Below are 23,777 nucleotides of genomic sequence, written 5' to 3'. Positions count from 1 at the left end.
AACGGAGATGCTCTTTAAATCATATTAGTAGTAAATGACTTGACAACTCACATATGCACAGACAAGAAGGATCGTACGCATTCGTTTGTAGCGAAACCACACTCCTACACACATCCACTCCTACACACACCGACACTCAATTTATACATATAATCATACATCGGATAATGTTTCACCATCACAGCATACTCTAAAGTCTAAAGGTACCTAACAGTTCGATGACAATAGCTCTTTTTGTTCTTTTGACTAGCAACACTATACCTTCAATTTCCTAAAACCTTCAATGGCGTCTTCATCTTCATCATCTGCTATACCAACTAGAATATGGACACATGATGTATTCCTAAGCTTTAGGGGAGAAGACACTCGCAACAGCTTTGTAGATCATCTTTATACGGCTCTAGATCAAAGAGGAATAAACGTGTTCAAAGACGATCCGACGCTCGATAAAGGGAAACCGATCTCCAGGGAGCTGCTGAAAGCCATTGAAGAATCGAGGTTTGCTGTGGTTGTTTTCTCTAAAAACTATGCGGACTCTTCATGGTGTTTGGATGAGCTTGTCAAAATCATGGAATGCCAAGATCAGATGGGACAGATGGTGTTACCGGTGTTCTATCACACATATCCATCCGATGTGCGTGGAGTGAAAAGAGACTTCGACACTGCCTTTCAGAAACACCAGGGCAGGTTTAAAGGAGAGATGGATAGAGTGAACAAGTGGAGGAAAGCTTTAGCTGCAGCTGCTGGTTTATCTGGCTGGCATATCAAGGAAACAGGCAATTATCAGTAAGTTTTCCTAGATCTGTTGCTTGACTTACTCACAGGAACTTATGAACACAGTATCTATCATTTTACCAGGTTACTGTGCTACCAATGACAAGGATCTTGTGCAAAACCATTTGTTATCCAACTGTATTATGTGCTAATTTCTGTCAACCGATTGAATTGCGATTTCATATATTTACAATTCTAGTCTTTCTGTAGTGGCGAATCTTGCTAGATATATAACTTTAGTTACATACTAAGCAAAGTTGGGCGTATGCCCAACGTAATTCCGGTACGCCCCGCATACCGGGTTGGTGTCCCCGATCAGATTCGTGCATGCTAGTGTACGCTGAGCGTACCAAGCGAGGTACGCCCCGCGTAACCCCTCTGTGAGCTTTTGGGCCTTAAGGGTTGGGCCTGGATCTTTGGGCTTGTGTATTTGTGACTTTGAGCAAAGAAATATTATATTGTGCTTTGGGCCCTTGTGTTGGGCTTGCCATTTAGATTTAGAATTGGGCCTTGGGAGAGCCCAGCTATTATTGGGCCTTGGTGGGCCTAATGGGTTTTAGGTCATTGATAGGCTGGTTAGTGGACTACCTTTAGACCTAATGAGTGAGAGTTTGGACTTAGTTCCTAATTGGGATAATTGTGGGTTTGGCACAGAGTTAGTGGCCGGTGCGTAGCAGTAGCGTCTATAGGAGCTGTACGTCAACTGAGGTGAGTCTTCTCACTATACTTTACCATGAGTGGTATTTTGTGTGACAGAGTGTCTTATGTGCTTATCTGTGTATCGTGATATCCTGCATTATTTCTTTGTGATTTATGTTGTGTATTACTCAGAGTTTACAGAGTTATGATCGGAGGGTCCACAAAGTTAGGACCAGAGGGTCCATCAGAGTTGTGGGACTGGAGGGTCCCACTGAGACACATTGACCGGAAGGTCTTACAGAGTAATAGCCTCGAGTGGCTAATGTGTTGTTTCTGTTATTTTGGGGAACCCACTAAACTTCGTGCTTACCGTGTTATGTGTTATGTGTTCCAGGTTTTCTCAGGATCGCGGGAAGGCACCGGCTCGATTATACACACCAGAGAAGGAGTTATGTTTTGAGGATCCTGGATTATTAATCAAACAATTATGGAGATATGTTTTGTAACTAAACAAATGAGATTTTGTGAAATGCGTTATGAAATTTATATGATTTTAAAATAAAAAGGTTCTTCTAGTTCTTGATGACATAGACGATGTTGAGCAGTTAGAGTTCCTAGCTGCAACACGTGAGTGGTTTGGTGCTGGAAGTAGAATCATTATAACCACTAGAGATGAGCGTTTACTCTTAGATGCAAATGTCATTTACAGACCTGATTTTTTATGTAAGAGTGAAGCTGTAGAGCTCTTCTGTTGGCATGCTTTTCGGAAAAGTAGCCCTCATGAAGGGTATGAGGAGCTCTCAGAACGTGTAATACAGTATGCCGGCTGCCTTCCTTTAGCCCTGAAAGTGTTAGGTGCATTCTTCCGTGGAGGAGAAGTAAGTGTGTGGGAAAGTGCTTTAAATAGATTAGCCGAAGCACCAGATGGTAAGATTCATGACAAACTGAAGTTAAGTTTTGATGGGCTGCATGTTCTTGAGAAACAAATATTCCTAGACATTGCATGTTTCTTCAAGGGGAAAGAGGTAGAACATGTAACTAGAGTACTTGATAGCTTTGGTTTTCACCCGGGGAAAGGGATTAGTGTTCTTATTGAAAAATGTCTTATAACCATTTCAAATAAAAAGCTAGATATGCATGATCTCATACAGGAAATGGGTTGGCAAATAGTTCGTGAGAGTTTCCTGGATAGCAGGCTATGGAAACTTGATCAGATCCATGATTTCATCAAGGGAAAGAAGGTAAAATCAATTACTGTCTTTAAAAGTTGCTTTCTTCGTTTCTATTCATTTATGTTTCTGGAATGGACTGGGCACATGAATTTGATCATAGCTAGTTCTTTGTAGCAGAAGCGAAAAGCAATTGAAGCCATAATGATGATGTACAATGAATACCTTGTTGATGACTATGATTCGAACTTGGCTACTCGTCCTGATGTTTTTGCAAATAAGAAAAATCTTCGGCTTCTTGATATTGATGGCAAATTCACTTCTAGCGTACCTACATTTCTCCCTGACGAGTTGCGATGGCTTCGTTGGATTGAGTACCCATTCTTGACTCTGCCATTAGCAGATAGGTGTAAGCTTGTTGGGCTTGAAATGGCCAAAGGAGACCTCAAATATTTATGGAATGAGCAAAAGGTAGTCAGTTGTTTTTGTCCATAGTTACGTACATTGAAAAGTAAAGGTTTCTATTTGTATTGAATATGAAAAGACCTCAATTTTCAATTCTGTTTTACTTGTCAGATTCTACCGAACTTGAAATTCGTTAATCTCGAATTGTTGGGAAGCCTCACATCATTTCCAGATGTATCTGGGGCCCCAAATATGGAGAGGTTAATTTTGTCAAGATGTTGGGGATTGGAGGAGGTTCACGAGTCTCTTGGATCTCACAGAAGGCTTGTTTACTTGGACATGAATTGTTTAAGTAGTCTCAAGTGTCTCCCATCCAGGCTTGAGATGGAATCCTTGGAGACTCTAATTCTCTCTGGATGCTCTAGTCTTGAAAGATTCCCAGAAGTCTCTCCATGTATGGTTAAACTATCACAAATAAATCTTTATAATTGTGATAGAATTAGGGAACTGCCATCATCAGTTAGATATTTGTCAAGCCTATGCTTCTTGAATCTCACAAATTGCTGGAATCTTGAGAACATACCAAACTCTATTTGTAAGTTAAAGTATCTTAAGTCTCTTCATCTTCACAACTGCATGAAATTGAAAAGTTTTCCTAAGGAGCTTGGAAGCATGAAAAGGTTAGAAGAGCTCCGGTTAGGAGTTACATATGTGGTTGAAATGCCACCGAAATGTGTTGGTTTTCATAGTTTGACAAGTTTGTCTTCTTTGAGAATATTAAATCTCAGTTGGAGACAAATTGGAGAGGAAAGTTTCCCTGAAAACCCTGATGCATTTTCCTCCTTGGAAGAATTATATTTAAGTGGCAACTCTAAATTAGTCTGGTTACCTTCAATCATTAGCCATCTCTCACGTCTTAAACGCCTAGAGTTGAATTGGTGCAACCAACTTGAAATTTTGGGTATGCTTCCATCAAGCATACAAGTGTTGAAAGCAAATGATTGTACCTCATTGAGAAAGATCGGAGATATATCAACAGTGCATAAATGGTTGTATAAGATATGGATAACTAATTGCAAGAAACTCCTAGAGGATGAAGAAAATCATAGGTATCTTACTAAGATGTCGCAACTATCTTTCATTAAGGTGATTCCTCTATCTCTCTTATCCCATTTGATTTATTAAGGCTGCATTTATTACATGGACTCGACCAGATTGAACTGGACGAGACTAGACAAGCTCTGTACGGCTCGTTTATATATATATATATATATATATATATATATATATATATATATATATATATATATATATATTCTGTTGAGATTCTGAAAAAATATTGATCTTGAGATTGAACCTCAGCCATATATTTCTCATTTACCGCTCTAGCGTTCCGACGTACCAGCACGGCGGGAGAGTTATAATAATAAATGATTATGCAGCACCGTCGGTTCCTTTTTCCCACCGCCACCTTCTCCACCACCATAACCACCACTACCACCAGCTCTGCCACTGCCACCTTTGTTACCTATATCATCGTCACGTCTGCTACAACCACCTCCTTTGCCACCGACCACCATAATAATATATGATTACTCAATCTGTTAACATCCATATATGTATAAACATTTATGATTATATATATATATATATATATATATATATATATATATATATGTGTGTGTGTATAACCACATATAATCATATATAATTATACCTCTCTGCCATATAATCAATTATGATTAGGCATACCCTACTGTTGCGGGTTCACTGGAACGTTAAAACGACAAATGAGAAATATGTGGATGAGGTTAAATCTCAAAATCTTTATTATTTTTAAAATTTCAAGTGAATTGTCCCCTATATATATATATATATATATATATATATATATATATATATATATATATATATATATATATATATATATATATATATATATATATATATATATATATATATATAGGGAAAAGTTCAATAGAGAACCATAATTATTGGTTCTTCAAGGAACCAAATCTTTTTTTCAATTTCTAGAGCTAATTCTTTATCGAAAAAAATATATATAAATATCTAAATTCATATACTAACATTGTGAATGTGAAAAATATTTTTCGGATTCACCGTGTGAATCCGGATTCACGTTGTGAATTTTCAAAGATTCACATTGTGAATTTGATGTAAAAAAAAAATCGAATTTGATATCATTGGAAAAAGGATAAAAAGTTATGAATTTCTGTATTTTTAGTTTTTTTTTTTGATAAAAAATAAGTTGTAAAAGTTGAAAAAAAGATTGGTTCATTGGTTAATTGTGGTTCTCTATTGAACCTCATCCTATATATATATATATATATATATATATATATATATATATATATATATATATATATATAAAGAGAGAGAGAGAGAGAGAGAGAGAGAGATCTACTAACATCCTTAGTATCCTCCCGAATAAATGAAAATACTTTTGTCACATGTCGCTTTCATATTAACTTGGACACATGTTATTTTTTGGTATTTTTGAATAAATGTTTTTTCCATTTATCAGTTTCTCTTTTTTTTTTTTAAAATTTTTTTCTTGATTAACACATCATATTACACCTCAATTAATAATTACCTTAATTGAAAATAACCAATAAATTACAATATTACAATTCATTAGTATTTAATATGTTTCCTTTTAAATTCAAATTTTAAATTTTAAATTTTAAATTTCAAATCTAAAATTTCAAATTTAAATAAATTTTTGTTTAAACCTTCATATTGAATTTTTTGTTTTATCCAGCCCGTATAACATACGGGTCTCACAACTAATATTATAATAATAGTCATCAGATCCCAATATCTTCTAGGGAAATCTATAGAAAAAAGTCCTAAACTTTTGACAAAAGTTTTAAAAAAGTCATAAATTATTATTTTTGAATAAAAAGACCCAAAAAACCGGGAAAATCCTTCGGTTTAGCCCAATTTAACCTTTACAGCCGATCATTACCTACATGGCACTCCAAGGTGGCAACATTTGCATGACATGGCATCCACGTCAGCACCTTCCTTATTACTAAAAAAATTCGATTTTTTTTTTTAAAATAAAGGGTGCAGGTTTCAAACCTGCGTCTTCCTTGAAGAGGAAACACTAACGCACCTCCCAGCTAATCTAGAGACCTTAATTGAGTTTTATGATTTTATCATTCACTTTTATATATATCTAATATAGGCTGCAACGTTTTTCTTTACAAAAACGATTCCAGAGGGGATCGAACCCGGGTGGTTACGATACGTCAGCCTTACCACTTGAGTTGGACACATTAATAATTATTTATCCATCGGACCTATATATAATAGTATATTTTAAAGCTTTAAATAAATTATTTTTATAATTATAATTATTATAAACATAAATCAATACATTTTTTTAAAAATTCGTTTTATCAATATTAGTAAATATATAAATACATTATTTATATGTTTTTATAATTTAAAAAACGTTTTTATACCTTTTTTCCAATTAAATATATTTCTACTTATTTTTTCAAAATATTCATTATTATTAAATAAAATACGTATAAATACGTTTAGTTAGAAATTTTTTTTTATAAAAACGAATTTAAAAATCATGTAATATTTTCGCATACAATAATAATAATAATAATAATAATAATAATAATAATAATAATAATAATAAATATATATATATATATATATATATATATATATATATATATATATTAAAAATTCAGAGGAAAATAAATATATAAGTGTGATGTATAAAAATCACTTGGTATTAAGCTAAATTGGTAATAACCAGCCCATGTTCGACTCCTTGAATGTCATATTTTAAAAAAAAATAAACTTCAGCATAAAGTGTATATATATATATATATATATATATATATATATATATATATATATATATATATATATATATATATATATATATATATATATATATATAAAGTGAAGGGAGAAACATATATGGATTTTAAAAAAAAAAATTTAGGATTATTTTGAAACTTTTTCCAAAAATTTGGGACCTTTTTGAAGATTTCTCTATCTCCTGAGCAACTTTTGTAATGTTTTTCATTGATTACAGAAATGTGTTGCTGTAAATCATCGTTTAAGTATTGCTATTCCTGGAAACAAGATTCCAAGCTGGATCAAACAAAAAAAGAATGGGTACAAAATAGCTTTGAAGTTACCTGACAAATGGCATACCCGGATTGCAGGTTTCGTGGTGTGTGGTGTGTTTCCAAGGTATTTTGATTATCCTCGCATCACCTTCAGCATTTTAAGTAATGGATTAGCAATTTCTGTGCCTGAGTCGATGATTAGTAGGATGTTTACTCCTAAAGAAGTAGCGGATAGCAATGTGTGGATTAGCTATATGTCGTTGGGTTTCTTTCAGCAGATGTATCATGATCTTCAACCTCAAGATTGGTCTCATATTGTAGGTAATCTTAACATTACTGTAATTTTAGCAAATGGCACACCATCCCAGAGATATGGGGCACATGTTATCTACAAAGAAGATGTCGAACATATTACAACTTGTATCTCTGATTATGGGAATGTGGTGCATATTGATGATGAGGATCTTGGATATGATGAAAGTATCTCTGGAAACACTTACATCTATGAAGAAAAGTTTGACGAGAAGAACTTGATGCCTTTCAGAAGTAGAAACTCAACAATGCGCCCCAAGAAGTACGTATGTATTCAAATGAACTATTGTAGTAGGGATAGGGATAGGGATCTTATTGATGATGAAGATGAGAATCTGTTTTTTCCAAAAGCTTGTCTGAAATGGTTTTGTTCCAAGGTTACCTCTTTTTTCACCAAGGTTACCTCTTTTTTCACCGACGGATGTTTAGCATAATTCCCGGTCTTTGAAGATTACAGAATACAGGCCTTGGACTAGGGGCCCAAAGTTACTCCAAAGTCCTAATATGGCCTTGCTGATCACAAAATTGAAGCGATTCCAAATCCCCAAATTCCGTGTGTAGTTTATTTATGCTCTGATTTTAATATTGAGATCGTTTTCTTGTATCTTGATTCTTGTTTTCTTAGACTATCAAGTTTGTGTATCAGGTTAATCAGGTTTGTATCTCACTGAGTTTTTGTTTGTATATCAGGATTAATTAGAAGTTTTGCTTGTTTAATAAGGACTTTCTCATTGTTGTTTGTATGCTCAGATTTTTTTGTTTGTATGTTGTATTGAAAATCACCTTTGGGCTTTTGTGAGTTGTTCCATCACTAAGTAAACAAAACTTCTTTATAGATTCTTTGGCTTACTTTTCAACTGATCCGTGAAAAACCTCATGATGGTTAAATGATATTTTTTATTTGTTTGGGATTAGTAGAAAACTTAATGCAAACTGAATTTGACTTACGAAGGTTTTAGAAAATGCTTTGTTGTAAAATATGTAGTGGTTGTAACTTTATAGGAACCATCCAAAACCTAGAAATTTATTTGGATAACGTTTCTTATATCAATACACTACCTCCTCCAGCTTAGCCTTTTAGTAATTAATAAAAAACTAGAATTATACTCTTAAAGCAAACACCATGAAAGTAAAATGAGATCTTCAATTTCGCCTTTGGTATTTGATTTTTTCTTTTTTCTTTCTTTACCGGTCATTATGTTATCTTCTCATATGACATGTACCCGGTTGATACATAATTAAAGCTTATAGATTTTAGACTAATTGCTAGAAATTGTTAGCCAGCTAATTCAAGTTAGTTAAGAGTTTGTTAGTTCTAAGGGTATTTGAGTACGTTTACGTGATTAGGGTTATTTATTATGTTTCTTGTTATTGTATATAAGTAGTGTGCTTGTATGAATCAGTTAGTAATAATGAACAGATAGAAAAGTTGAAGCTTTCTCTCTCTTTCGTATAAATGATTACATGGTATCATGTAGCACCTGGTTCCTGGTATGTATTTTATTTAAGTATTTGTGCATTTTTGGCCTTGGACTCGGCGAGTTGAAGGACCAACTCGCCGAGTAGAAGCGGGACGAGACGCGGGGTGTAAGTGATGGACTCGTCGAGTCGGGTCCCGGACTCGACGAGTAGGCTCTGTCTGGACAAAAACCCTAATCTGAGGGTTTGCACCCTATTTAAACAACCTTATGCAGCCCCCATCGCCCCTTTATACTTCCAGAAACCCCCTCATAGCAAACCCTAGCCGTTTTTGAGAAGAACTAAGGCATTTTGGTGGATCTTGCTAGTTGTGACCATAAGGAGGAAGAGAAAGGCTTGAGGAAACAAGTAAAGACGAAGGGAACCCGAGTTTGTGCACCTTCTGCAGCTCATTGAAGGTAAAAAGCTGTAACCTTGCTCATTCATTTGTAAGATCCCTCTTTGAGGTGATTTAGGGCTTTTATAAGCCATTTTTGGTGGCCAACCATGTTTGCAAACTTGGTTGGGGGTTTGAGCTTCTGAATCACGTCATTAAAGGAGTCACAAGACAGATTTGGGTTGCTTTTGCACCCAAGGAAGGCCCCATGCAACAAAAGAACCATTTTAGAGCCTTTTAAGCTCAAAAGTCCCATGCATGCACATAAAGTTTGTAACTTTACGTGCTAGATCGAGTTTAGGGGCTTGGATCTATCATTTGGACAAGTGTTGTACATCAGAAATCAAGGATTTAGAGTATGGACTTGACTGACTCGGCGAGTCCGTTCTTGGGACTCGGCGAGTCCAAGGCCTTGAGTCCCATATCTGTTGAGGGTCAAATGAACTCAGTGGGGTGTTAGAAAGGTTGTAGCAGGACAGAAAGAATGACCCAACACATTGGACTTAGTTTTTGAGCTGGAGTTCATGGGACTCGACGAGTGCTAGAACAGACTCGGCGAGTCCAAGGCAATTTTCTTAAGGATGAAGATGAACTCGTCGAGTTGTTCATCAACTCGGCGAGTCAAGGATAGAACGTGTTCTTCAGATGAAGGTGAACTCGACGAGTTGTTCATCAACTCGGCGAGTCGGATGAGTTTCATGAGATGTTCATGTGAGGGTGGAACTCGTCGAGTTGACGGCCCAACTCGACGAGTCGGGTCATGGATAAGGACGAGTAAAGGGTGAGGGACTCGGCGAGTTGACGGCTCAACTCGGCGAGTCGGGTCAATTTAAAGTTGACTTTGACTAGACGTGGACTGACCCTGTTTAGGGTTGTACTTGCTGTGTGATGACTTGAAGGTTGTCGTGTAGGGATCGAAGAGTCGAAGGGAGTCGACAAGTGCGCCGAGGATAATTCAAACACTGCACGACATTGAGGTGAGTTACCTTCCAGTAGGGGTGGGTCTAAGGCCACAATGTCGGCCCACCAGTAAGGGGTATCTAGAAGATAATGGTCTTTGTGATAATTATCTTGGTTTGTTTATGTGTCGGTTATGAGATTTATTTGGATGATATGTTATGTGTATAGTAGGGATTAGTTTCCCTAATAGAGGTCCGTAGGACCCAAGGGTAGGTCAGTACCCGGATATGCCTGACTGTATGTTTATGTCTATTGATTGTATGCTAGTGATAGGGGGTGAAATAGTCCCCAGTTACCGGTTGAAAGATACCGATGTTGATTACCGGTTGAAAGATACCGATGAAGGTTACCGGTTGAAAGATACCGATGAAGGTTACCGGTTGAAAGATACCGATGAAGGTTACCGGTTGAAAGATACCGACGATATTGTATGGTATGTGGTATGATGGGGGAACTCACTAAGCTTTGTGCTTACAGTTTTGGTTTTGGTTTCAGGTACCTCTTCGCCGAAGGGGAAGGAGCCGGCGGTGTATCAGCGCATCACACACACACATGGTTTCCGCATTGAGCTTCTGGGATTGTACTCTGATTTTTATTACTTTTGATGTCATAACATTATGATTTTGTAAGGCGTTCTTTTATCGACAATGTTTTGGTAAAATGTTTTAATTCAAAAATGAAATTTTCGGGCTTGAATTTTGGGATGTTACAAGTTGGTATCAGAGCCCTGGTTTGAGGGATTCGGACACACCCTCGGGATAGTCTGGACTCAAACTGAGGGACTAAAAGATTTTTACAAAGAAAACGGTTTTCTAAAATCTAAACGGAAGGATTTTGAGAAAGACGAAGTGTGTGATGCATGCGACCGGCCGGGCTCAAGTAAGTTTTCCCCAAGATACCCACACTTGCTATGTTATGTTATATGGTTCTGATTCGGAAAACTGCATGCTAGAATAGGACTAAGGATCTATGAGGATGCCTTGTGTGCCTGATATATGATTCTGAGAATTGCATGCTAGTTAGGGCTAAGGGTCTAGGAAGGATGCCTTATATGCCTGTTGTATGAGCTGTATGCTAGGACTGTTTAGTTAGTAGTAGGATGGCCTGAGTAGCTTATGCCTGATTTTTGGTTACCTAATGCACGAATGCTGCTTGCTTTGTGCTATGGGGGTTCTGGCCATCTTCTACTAACTAAGGAACGGATACGTAACAGTATCCGCAAGCTAGTTAGGGGGAGGTGGTGGAGACTCCTAGTGCAGCTGATGGCAGAGAGTAGGTCGGAGAGTGCCCTAGGGAAGCCTAGGATGAGGTCAGTAGAATGGGTATCGGTAAAAGGGACTTGGCGAAGTCGAAGCAATCCTTGAGGAAAGCACGGGTAGATGTGGAAGGTAGTATGGGCCCGTACTACTGAAAGCAGAGGACCCGTACTCGAATCAAGGAAGGCTGAGACAGAACCGGGAACCTTGGGAAGTGTGTTAGACCTCTCAAGAGTATGTGTGATCCTGACATTTTATGCGTGTATTTTCAGCATGGTGACCACGCGGCATGGAGCAGGAGGTTCCGGATCAGGATCAGGATCAGGCTCGGGTTCAGGATCTGAGCGGGTTGATGACGGGCTGCGCGAGTTCATCGCGTCTGAGATCACGAGAGGCATTCTTGAGTCTGTTGGATTAATGTCTAAGTCCATAACTATAATTGGTAAGACTTGACCCGACCCGACATGGTCCATTTGGGTTGCATGGCATCATGCATTTGGATAGACTATAATGAGAGAAATAACACTTAAGGTTGGTTAATATATTATAAGTTCTAATATATTAATAAGGTTATTTAATTAGTATTGATCAAGAATTAATTTGGAATTAATTAAGTGATCAAAAGGAGACTAATTAAATATATGGGTTGATTGTGTAAATCATTCATTCTTATATATGTGGGCTTGTGATCCAAGATTCCTTATGTTGGACTAAGTCCATGGGGTGACCCATGGATATTCCATGGATGTTAAAATCCATGGAGCATAAGGAATGGGTAAAGTTATGAGTTACATGGTGTAACCCTAATAGCCACCATATAAAAGAATCCCATGGCTCAAGAAATCGTGGACTAATGTGTGAATATGAGGGCTAGACGATTTCAAGGAGTGTTCCATTTCTCTCAAGTCATTCCATGTGAATTTGGTGTTGTGTGAACCATTTGAGGTGTCACACTTGGGGCACTAGGCACTCACGCTTCATGGAGACAAGCTACATCAAACAAAGATATGTATTCTATCCATTTGATTACCCAAGTATCAAGTATTGTATGCTAGATAGGATAATACCTTGGAAAGTTCATAATTGTATGTATAATAGAGAAAACATAGATCCAAGGTATTTAGGGTTGCATGTACACTTAGGAGTGTTAGAATGCTCAAAACCCATCAGTGGTATCAGAGCCAGGTTTTGTTTTCTTGTTATACTTGCAAAATTAGCTGAAAAATCGAATTGTATTAGTTTAAAAGTTATGCTAATTACTTGAAATTTTTTTTCATGTGAATTATCTTTGTTCATATGAGTTTATTAGATTAATAGAAAAGTTAATTGATTATGTGTTTTCAATCCATTTTAATCTAAGAGTTGATTCTAAAATGTGTTTTTGTAACTTGTCCTCAAGTTACATGAAAAGTCACATTTAAGTTTCATAAAACTCATAAAAAGTTGGCAATGGTTACAAAAATGAAGAGTCCTGTCCTCATTAAATGGTTTTATGACTCCATAACTTGTCCTCAAGTTATTGAGGTTCAAGAGTCACTTCATTAAATGATAAAATGTGTAACCTTAATTAGTTCCATAAGTTACAAAAATAAAGAAAAGTTACATTCTTTTATTAGTTTAAAGTCTTCCATAACTTGTCTTCAAGTTATGGAACTTGAAGAGTTTTTTTAATTATAACTACTTTAAACACATAAGTTATGGAATTAATTAGTTTTGAATATTTTCAGAACTTGCCCTCAATTTTTGGAATTTTTAAAGTTTTCCCCATGAATACTTTAATTCCAAGTTAGCCCTTAGAATTTTAAAAGTTAAAATTCAACCCTTATACTTTATAGTATTATAAGTTAATAATAAATATATGTATAAGAGCAAGTCAGTCTTACCGTTAGTAGGCCTCATTCACGAAGCCGGTCTATAAGGGGGGTATAAGGTTACTGCCTATAAAATGGCAGTTTAATGGGTGTCCACTCTCACCCACCGCTTCCTTGACTGGTGCAGGGTCGTTAGCCGAACGGGTACGACAAGGACTATAATTCTCTCTTCACTAAAAGTATTAATGATAAATACTAAGTAACTAAACACTTATAAATTCCCAATCTTAGTTACTTAGGAAAATGTGAATAAGGTGCTAATCCATGAAATTACACTTTGCACTTTGTTTAAACCGTTAGTGGAGCGTGTGTGGTTAACCGGCACACTAACCTGGATTTAACGAAGTAGGCAAAGGGTAACTTAATATTTATCATAGTATCGGTGGAGCTCGTGTGGTTAACCGGCACATCGATTGAGGGGTAAATATTAAGGGTACCAAGTATATTTGCATGGTTACTTCACACCTTGTTTTGTGATCCTCGGCATCCCAGTCACAAAACCTGAAGGGCACACTCGAGATTGAAACATGCCATTGAAAAGTTCAATGAATCTCAAAAGATCTAGGAGTTTCAAATCCAATTAAAAACCTAATTACATTATTTCGTTTTTCATGGTGGAAATTGGTAAATCGTCATTTACCTACCTTCAACTATTTTATAACTCGGATTACGGCATCCCTCTTCCAGTTATAAATAGGTTGTTGGATCCTAGCCTTAATATTTCATATTGGGTGTTATATTAAGGACTTTAGATCAACTATCTTGAATATCTCCCAAAAGATGTCTAGTTCAGACATCTATGATCTTCCCAAATCTCTTGGAACTTTACTTCCTCCACCTCCTCCAATTATTCTCCCTAACCCACAAGTTCAAGGTCACTCAAGCCCTAATGGCAAACAAGGTCTATGTATGATCACATCTTAGAGATGAAGTCACATATTGACAAGCTGGGAGAGTTGGGTGTCAAAGTCTTGAGAAAGTTGGATGTTCAATCACTTTCTAAGTCACATAGTGAGTTCCTTTGGGACTACTATGAAACAGACTATGACATGAACCTTAATGATCATATCTATTTGCTTGGTGCTGCTGAATCAGCAATGATTTGGAACGATAGTAAAGCAAATTTGATTAGAAGATCAACTTCCCAAAAACTTTATGGACAGTGACAATGGTGACACTGGAAATCCAGAAAAAGCATTCTCTTCCCAATGGAAAGGGATTGGCCATAGTCAACTCGGTTGACCAAATGGTAAAGAGAAAGGCTAAGTCTGAGATAGTCCCATTACCAAAGGGTCCATATGTTTATTTTGCCAAAGGAAGGGGCGTTGATTGCAAAGCTGCCAAATTTACCTAAGGATGTTAAAGTCAATAAGTTTGACTCTACATCAGGTAGAGCCCATTATCTAACTCTGTTAAGTTCTATTATGAGATCCTCATTACATGATGTGACTGGGTCACATGTTGATGTTTTAAGAATCAAAGAATAGAGAGAAATCTTAAAGGAAGTATATGTTGATTCTGATCGCGAAGGTGGATTTCGATCGCATCAGAATTTTGAGCAAGGAATAGATAACAACAATTTTCCATGTGGATTGTAAGGATAAGTTTTTCCGCAAAGTTTTAAAATAAAAGAAAATTGTTTAATTTTATTTATTTGAAGTATCCTTACAATGGCATTTGTGGAAAATTGTTGCTTATATGATTCCACTGACAGCAATTTTGGAAAATGGATTTGATTCTTTCATTTGTGGTAGTGTCTAAATTTACCAAATCAGGAAAGTTCCTCATCGCCCAAGTTTCAATTGGACCGAAACTTGGAATCATGCAAGTTGAATAGTATGATGAATGAGAACTTTCAAGCATTGGAAAATCAAGACTAATTACTTGTTCACATGGATGTGTGAGTCAAGTGAAGGACTAAAGGGATCGAGTACACATTCTTGTGCACTGGTCATGTCCACCACAAAAGATCGATAAGACTATTCGTCATAATTTACTATAGCTCAGTAAATATGGTTATACTTACAAGCTTAAGTGTAATTCTGAGACATTGGAAAGGGTTCCAATGTATGGCAGAGCGAATAAGAAGAATCAAATTAGACAGAAAGATAAAAGTTTTCTCAAATCTGAAAAGATGGAATAGTACTTTAGTATCATGTTTTGTGATCATATTAATGATTTAAGAACCACATCACAATTGGTCTTCTAAGGACATCTTAGTGCATTCTTATGACTAAGAAGAGGAGTCATGAATTGTTGAAATGGTTAAATCAAGAAGATGAGTCATACTTCGTTTCAAAACAAGTCTTAGAGTCATACTCCAAGACTATAAGTTGAGTGGCATATCTTAAAGAAAGGTTTATAACACTTGTCAAATGTAAGAGTAAAAGTGTCCTACTCTTGTACATTTGAAGTTGGTAAGTTGTGATGTTTTGGATTAAACAAAGACCAACTAAGGCCAATTGTATGAAGTGCTTGTCTTGATAAAGAATCCGCACTATCTCTTGAATATTTGGCAAGATAGTCTTATATGTCAAGAGGACAGTGGGAGTCTTAAAGATCCTAAAAAGAATTTCAAGAACTAATCAAGAATAAAACTTGAGGTTCTTCACTAGCACACGACTTGAGGTTTATAACCTATCATGTTGACATATTCTGTGCCCATTCCAGTTAAAGTTGGCTTTGCATAGGAGTTCTGAAAGTTCTCAATTGGTTGCATAACAACTTGGAAGCAATGGCAGGCCCTGTACTGCCAGGTGGCAAGAAGTTAAGATTGTATAAGTTCAGTCCATATGAGTTTGGATTTGTCATTATCCTTGTCTTGTGACTATGGTTTTGACGATTCACATGGATAAGAACACATACACCATAAAATCTAAGGGTCATAAGGTTTCTCTCCGATTCATGAAAATGATGGTGAGGAAACACTTCCACCAAGTAGATTTGAAGCAGATGGCAAAAGGTCTAAACAATTGAGACTATGATTACGGCATCCCTTTTCATAGTTCTGAAATTGTTTAGACACACATGCATGCTATCTAAGGAAAGGTGTATGATTTTGATAAAGTTTTATCAAAGCATCTCGTATCAGAAATCTGAACTTTGGTAAGAAAGTCAATAAAGTATTGATTTCTAGAAGTCCAGCTGATTTCTGAGTACATGTCAAAGCTAGTAGGAGCATAAGTGTTATGCTAATAATCATCATGTTAGTGGGAGCATGATAATTATTGTTAGTGTTGCAAGTTAGCAATGTTAATTATAGAAAACAAAAGTTTCAATTCGTGAGGCTGCAGGGATTGAAAAAGTTGTTTTGCTATAATTAAGGGAGAGGATATACTTCATTTCAGTTCTAAAGGCTTAGATTGAGACCTTAATCATCCTTAGTCAAGAATATATATATGAATTTCATGTTGGATTGGTTCAACTTAAGGAAATTCTATATATTGCGTTCTCAAAATTCGATTATGATTACGGCATCCCTCTTCATAGTCAAATTTTGAAAACATGGCAAATAAAAATATTGTAGCAAAAGACTGGTCTAGAATCATGTCTTTATGTGAGACATCATGAATCGTGTACCATTTACTTTGGGTACAGGAACGATTGCATGTGCTATAATATTTGTCATTTCTAAATTTTTCCAAATGCCCAGAGGCATTAAGAAGGGAAAAGGTCTAGAATTGGATATGACTAAAATGATTAAGCAATTGTCGAGGACAATCTGAGGTTTACCAAAGATTGGTTGCTCAGGGACAGTTGGAAGTATAGTGCTAATTTTGGAAGGACCATATTGACATATTCTGAAAAGAGGAATCTCTTATTCAGAAGTGATAGTCAAAATGAGAATATGGAGTTGTCTCCATAGGTGGAAGTTATCTGTGTAAGATTAGAAAACTTAATGCAAGAAGCATGTCCAAAGCAATGTACTTTGAATATGAGACTTAGTTTCCATGGAGTTGATCTCCATTGGAATACCTTATAATGACTGTTGACAAGTCTTTGTGACTTTGTACATATTCATTACAGGAGGGTCAGTGCATATAAGTTTAAAATCTAAACAGATTTCGATAAATGATAGGAATTTGAAATTCTCACATTTTTCGATAAGGATTTGGGAGTGTGAAATTAGAATCATTGAAATTATGTTCAATTGGTTTATTTCACAAAGTAAGGATCATAGACAAACATAGAGTGCATACTTGGTGTATGGCAAAGCTATTGTTTAAGAAAAACATAGTGTACATGCTTGGAGCATGGGACAACTAGTGTTTTTAATTCAAGTATAAAGTTGATAAAACCGAAACAATGAATAATGAGTAATCAGTATGGTGATAAATAAAAGTGTTTATTTATATTCATAGGGTTTGATACCATATTTGATTCATTTATTCTTGAGTTTCACTTTGCATGTTTTGACTTCCAGAATAACTAAGTCGCTCTTCCTGAATGATTAAGTTATTCAAACCATCCACAGTCGGTCATATGTTGGAAGTAGATATGAATCAAGACTGTCATGGGTTGGTTTGTAGAGGTCCAAGTTGGTGGACAAAGTGGTGCTACAACACTCATGAGTGCTCATAAGTTCTGAGTATTGGATTCAACCCGCGCTCATTTGAATCACTTCATGGATTTTATCACGAGTGATCATGAGACGATAATATCTTATATTCTTCAAACCTAGAGATATGAGTTGTTACTATGAGTTGGTTATACATTGATTGCACGAAAACGCATTGGTAACTCGATGTTATAAAACGTGCCTTTGTGTATGATTCAACAAGTAGTAGAACAAGCCATATGAGTCGAAGTTTATCCATTCCTTTTACCTTCGGGATAAAAGCGATATCTGTGGGCCCCTCGATTTTAAAGATGATACATGTGAGTGCTTGGCCAAGCCAGGACTGATTTGATCTGTTCAATCAGTCAGTCATCATGAATTGGAAATCGGGAAACAACAAATGGACAGAGAGAATGATTGATAATCCATGTCTCAGTCCATATGATATCTAGAATGGAGGAATATATGATCCCTTATCTAATGGACAACTCATTGACAAAGGTCAGAGTTCATCGACAAGGTCAGAGTTCGACAAAAGCTTTTGATAGCTACGATTGCTGATCGGTTCCTGAAGTCATACGTAATAATAGTTTTAGACTTATCCAAGTGGGAGACTGTTGGATTAATGTCTAAGTCCATAACTATAATTGGTAAGACTTGACCCGACCCGACATGGTCCATTTGGGTTGCATGGCATCATGCATTTGGATAGACTATAATGAGAGAAATAACACTTAAGGTTGGTTAATATATTATAAGTTCTAATATATTAATAAGGTTATTTAATTAGTATTGATCAAGAATTAATTTGGAATTAATTAAGTGATCAAAAGGAGACTAATTAAATATATGGGTTGATTGTGTAAATCATTCATTCTTATATATGTGGGCTTGTGATCCAAGATTCCTTATGTTGGACTAAGTCCATGGGGTGACCCATGGATATTCCATGGAGGTTAAAATCCATGGAGCATAAGGAATGGGTAAAGTTATGAGTTACATGGTGTAACCCTAATAGCCACCATATAAAAGAATCCCATGGCTCAAGAAATCGTGGACTAATGTGTTAATATGAGGGCTAGACGATTTCAAGGAGTGTTCCATTTCTCTCAAGTCATTCCATGTGCATTTGGTGTTGTGTGAACCATTTGAGGTGTCACACTTAGGGCACTAGGCACTCAAGCTTCATGGAGACAAGCTACATCAAACAAAGGTATGTATTCTATCCATTTGATTACCTAAGTATCAAGTATTGTATGCTAGATAGGGTAATACCTTCGAAAGTTCATAATTTCATGTATAATAGAGAAAACATAGATCCAAGGTATTTAGGGTTGCATGTACACTTAGGAGTGTTAGAATGCTCAAAACCCATCAGAGTCGACCCCTGTCATTTTCGGGTCGATCAAGGAAGGGATTGTTGAGCTGATGGAGGATCGCCTCCGAGCGTTCAGGAGTGACATGGCGTCTAGCCAGGCGGGTACGCGCACGCTGTCCTTCAAGGACTTTCGAGGGAGCGGTGCGCCAGATTTCCATGGGGCGAAGGACCCCATTGCTGCCAGACGATGGATTGCAGACATTGAGTCTGCACAGCTGACTAGCTTCTGTCCCGAGGGATCGAAGGTGAGGTATGCAGCATGATGTTTGAGGGACAGGGCCAGAGATTGGTGGGAGTCGGTTAGTGACTCTCTGGGAGCCTCGGCTGTTGAGGCTATGACATGGCCGGATTTTGTGACCCGGTTCAGGGCTGAGTTCGCACCTGCGGTGGAGCTTCAGCAGTTCGCCAGGGAGTTCCTGGATATGAGACAGACGATTGAGACAGTGGAGGAGATCACCGCCAAGTTCCGGGAGAGGGCGTTATTGGTACCCCAGTATGCGGGAGACGAGGACATGAGGAGGACCCGCTACCATGACATGCTACGAGCTGACATTCGGGAGCATGTTAGTTTCTCAGCTTGCCCTACCCTGGATTCCATGATTGCCAGGGCTAGGGAGAGGGAGATTGATCTGGAGCACATCCAGAAGAGGAAGGCAGTGGAGGGGCTGACGACGGGGGTTTCGGGGAAGAAGCCCAAAGGATCCGATGGTAGGCCGAAAGGCCAGTCAGGGCGGGACTGCTGTGGGAAATGCGGTCGGACACACGAGGGAGCTTGTCGCACTGGGCCGGGTTCAGGCTGCTATAAGTGTGGCAAGGTTGGGCATTTTGGCAGAGATTGTACTACCCTTACTCCTGCGATTCAGATATTTGACCTGATTTGCTTTCATTGCAATCAGAAGGGCCAAAAAAAGGCCAATTGCCCTAGATTGACAGCAGCAGCGGCGCCGGCGGTGGCGCCGACTTCAGCGACAGCACGAGTTGTGGATGGCCGGAAGGCCAAGGTGGAGGCTCCAGTGGTTCGGAGCCGAGCATTTCAGCTGACTGCCGAGGAGGCACGAGCTGCACCCGATGTGGTGACGGGTATGATTTCTTATTTTATGCTTTTATGTTATGTCGCTGTGGTTTTGATATATTATGTGCTTTGCTTAGGATCATTCCATGTGAACGGTATCGCAGTTCAGGTGTTGTTTGATTCGGGTGCCACTCGATCATTTGTCTCTCTTGCGCTCAGCAAGAAGTTTCCGGAGTCATCGGGCATGTTAGATTTCCCTCTAGAGGTCGAGATTGCGGACGACTGGTTGGTACGAGCATCAGAGGTCTACCGGGAGTGTGTTTTCAGGCTGTTCGAGGAACGTTACCTGGTGGACTTGGTTCCCAGACCTTTGCGGGGGAACAAGGTTATTATTGGCATGGATTGGCTGAGCCCCAATGGGGCAGTGATTGACTGCGCGCATCAGTCAGTACAGATTAGGACCCCTAGTGGGGGAGAGCTGGTGGTTCAGGGCGAAGGGCCACAGCGAGGACCAGCTTTATGTTCGGCAGCGAGGGCTAGGCGCTACCTCCAGCAGGGTTGCGCAGGATATGTCGCCTATGTTACGGATACCCGGGAGGCGGGTAGGGCGACGGTGGGCGATGTGCCCGTGGTACGAGAGTTCGCAGACGTATTCCCCGAAGAGTTGCCTGGGATACCTCCGGAGCGACAGGTGGAGTTCAGGATCGACTTGGTCCTTGGTGCGGCTCCGATAGCCAAGGCACCGTATCGGTTGGCTCCTCCTGAGATGCAGGAGTTGTCTATACAGCTGCAGGAGCTGTTAGATAAGGGATTCATTAGACCGAGTAGTTCTCCCTGGGGAGCCCCGATTCTGTTTGTGAAGAAGAACGACGGGTCGCATCGGATGTGTATAGATTATCGGGAGCTGAATAAGGTAACGGTGAAGAACCGTTACCCACTCCCGAGGATTGATGACCTCTTTGACCAGCTACAGGGAGCATCTTGGTTCTCCAAGATTGATTTGCGATCAGGGTATCATCAGATGAGGGTCAGAGAGGAGGATGTATAGAAGACTGCGTTCCGAACGCGCTACGGCCACTATGAGTTTGTGGTGATGCCTTTCGGGCTCACCAATGCTCCTGCCGCGTTCATGGACCTCATGAACCGCGTGTGTAGACCGATGTTAGACCGGTCTGTGATAGTGTTTATTGATGATATCTTGGTTTACTCCAAGACGCGAGAGCAGCATGAGGAGCATCTGCGAGAGGTTCTGGAGACTTTGAGGAGGGAGAGCTTGTATGCCAACTTCTCTAAGTGTGAGTTCTGGTTGCGCGAGGTGCAGTTTCTCGGGCACCTTGTCAACCAAAATGGGATATCGGTGGACCCGGGCAAGGTTGAGGCGGTGATGAGGTGGGAAGTCCCGAGGTCTCCATCTGAGATTCGAAGCTTTCTGGGATTGGCAGGCTACTATCGGAGATTCATTCAGGACTTCTCCAAGATAGCCGTGCCCCTGACCAGGCTGACGAGGAAAGTTGTGGTCTTTCGCTGGGGGCCTGAGCAGCAGGCCGCATTCGAGACATTGAGACAGAGATTGTGCGAGGCACCAATCTTGGCCCTGCCAGAGGGCGTGGAGGATTTTGTGGTATATTGTGATGCATCTATCTCAGGTATGGGCGCGGTGCTGATATAGAGAGGACATGTTATTGCATACGCTTCGAGGCAGCTGAAGCCTCACGAGGTGAATTACCCGACGCACGATTTGGAACTGGGGGCTGTTGTGTTCGCCCTCAAGATTTGGCGTCATTACCTCTATGGGGTTCGTTGTACGATTTACACGGACCACAAGAGCCTGAGGTATCTCATGGACCAGCCAAATCTGAATATGAGGCAGCGTCGGTGGCTTGATGTAGTAAAGGATTATGATTGCGAGATCCTTTATCACCCGGGGAAGGCCAATGTGGTGGCCCACGCGCTTAGCCGCAAGGAGGCGCCGATCAGGGATATTTGTCTGAGGATGACAGTGGTGACTCCGCTGTTGGAGCGGATTCGGGAGGCCCAGCAGGAGGCCATGAAGGAGGAACATCGGAAGAGCGAGCGGACCATCCAGACATTAGAGGATATGCTGCGGGCATATGGTTTAGACTTTGGAGGTAGCTGGGATACCTACCTTCCGTTGGCGGAGTTCTCGTATAATAATAACTATCATGCGAGTATTGACCGTCCTCCCTTCGAGATGTTATATGGGAGAAAGTGCAGGACCCCGATATGTTGGGGTGAGGTTGGCCAGAGGGTCATGGGGAGCACCGAAGTGGTGCTCAAGACGACAGAGAGGATTCAGCAGGTTCGGAGCAGACTTCAGACTGCTCAGAGTCGGCAGAAAAGTTATGCCGACAAAACGCCGATCGGACCTGGAATTTCAGGTCGGGGATATGGTTCTCCTGAAGGTGTCGCCATGGAAGGGCGTCATCTGATTCAGGAAATGGGGCAAGTTGGGTCCCAGGTATATTGGACCTTTCAGGGTTATAGCCCGGGTGGGCAAAGTGGCATATAGGTTGGATCTGCCAGCCGAACTCAGTCAGATTCATAGCACTTTTCACGTCTCCCAGTTACGGAAATGTTTGGCGGACGACTCGGCAGTGGTACCATTAGAGGATATTCAGGTCGATGACAGCCTGAATTACATTGAGCGGCCTGTGGCAATCCTCGACCGGAAGTCGAGGGATCTGAGAAACAAGAAAGTGGAACTCGTGAAGGTGCAATGGCAGCACCGAAAGGGCTCGGAATGGACTTGGGAGCCGATGGACGAGATGATGAAGCACTACCCAGAGCTGTTTCAGGGTCGAGCAACAGACTTCGAGGATGAAGTCTAAAATAAGTGGGGGAGATTTGTAGCACCAGGTTCCTGGTATGTATTTTATTTAAGTATTTGTGCATTTTTGGCCTTGGACTCGACGGGTTGAAGGACCAACTCGCCGAGTAGAAGCAGGACGAGACGCGGGGTTTAAGTGATGGACTCGTCGAGTTGGGTCCCGGACTCGACGAGTAGGCTCTGTCTGGACAAAAACCCTAATCTGAGGGTTTGCACCCTATTTAAACAACCTTATGCAGCCCCCATCGCCCCTTTATGCTTCCAGAAACCCCCTCATAGCAAACCCTAGCCGTTTTTGAGAAGAACTAAGGCATTTTGGTGGATCTTGCTAGTTGTGACCATAAGGAGGAAGAGAAAGGCTTGAGGAAACAAGTAAAGACGAAGGGAACCCGAGTTTGTGCACCTTCTGCAGCTCATTGAAGGTAAAAAGTTGTAACCTTGCTCATTCATTTGTAAGATCCCTCTTTGAGGTGATTTAGGGCTTTTATAAGCCATTTTTGGTGGCCAACCATGTTTGCAAACTTGGTTGGGGGTTTGAGCTTCTGAATCACGTCATTAAAGGAGTCACAAGACAGATTTGGGTTGCTTTTGCACCCAAGGAAGGCCCCATGCAACA

The 23,777-nt window shown here is 39.4% G+C and overlaps 1 protein-coding gene across 1 annotated transcript; it reads left to right on the top strand.

Annotated features, from left to right (window-relative positions):
• Positions 1-280: 280 nt before the first annotated feature.
• On the top strand, positions 281-7,857 carry LOC145157372 (TMV resistance protein N-like). The gene is made up of 5 exons (XM_079076419.1): positions 281-786; positions 1,976-2,654; positions 2,763-3,053; positions 3,159-4,133; positions 7,075-7,857. The coding sequence occupies exons 1-5, from the start codon at positions 284-286 to the stop codon at positions 7,855-7,857; spliced, it is 3,231 nt and encodes a 1,076-aa protein (XP_078932545.1). The 5' UTR covers positions 281-283.
• Positions 7,858-23,777: the final 15,920 nt, after the last annotated feature.

This window comes from Lactuca virosa, chromosome 2 (genome assembly GCF_052849685.1).
Source record: "Lactuca virosa cultivar CGN04683 chromosome 2, Lactuca_virosa_CGN04683_v6, whole genome shotgun sequence".
Lineage (NCBI taxonomy): Eukaryota > Viridiplantae > Streptophyta > Magnoliopsida > Asterales > Asteraceae > Lactuca > Lactuca virosa.
This window is presented reverse-complemented; position numbering and strand designations above follow the sequence as displayed.

Coding starts and splice junctions, on each gene's coding strand:
- LOC145157372 (XM_079076419.1), top strand. CDS start 284: ATGGCGTCTTCATCTTCATCATCTGCTATACCAACTAGAATATGGACA. Junction 787..1,975: donor AAGGAAACAGGCAATTATCA/GTAAGTTTTCCT, acceptor ATTTTAAAATAA/AAAGGTTCTTCTAGTTCTTG. Junction 3,054..3,158: donor ATTTATGGAATGAGCAAAAG/GTAGTCAGTTGT, acceptor TTTACTTGTCAG/ATTCTACCGAACTTGAAATT.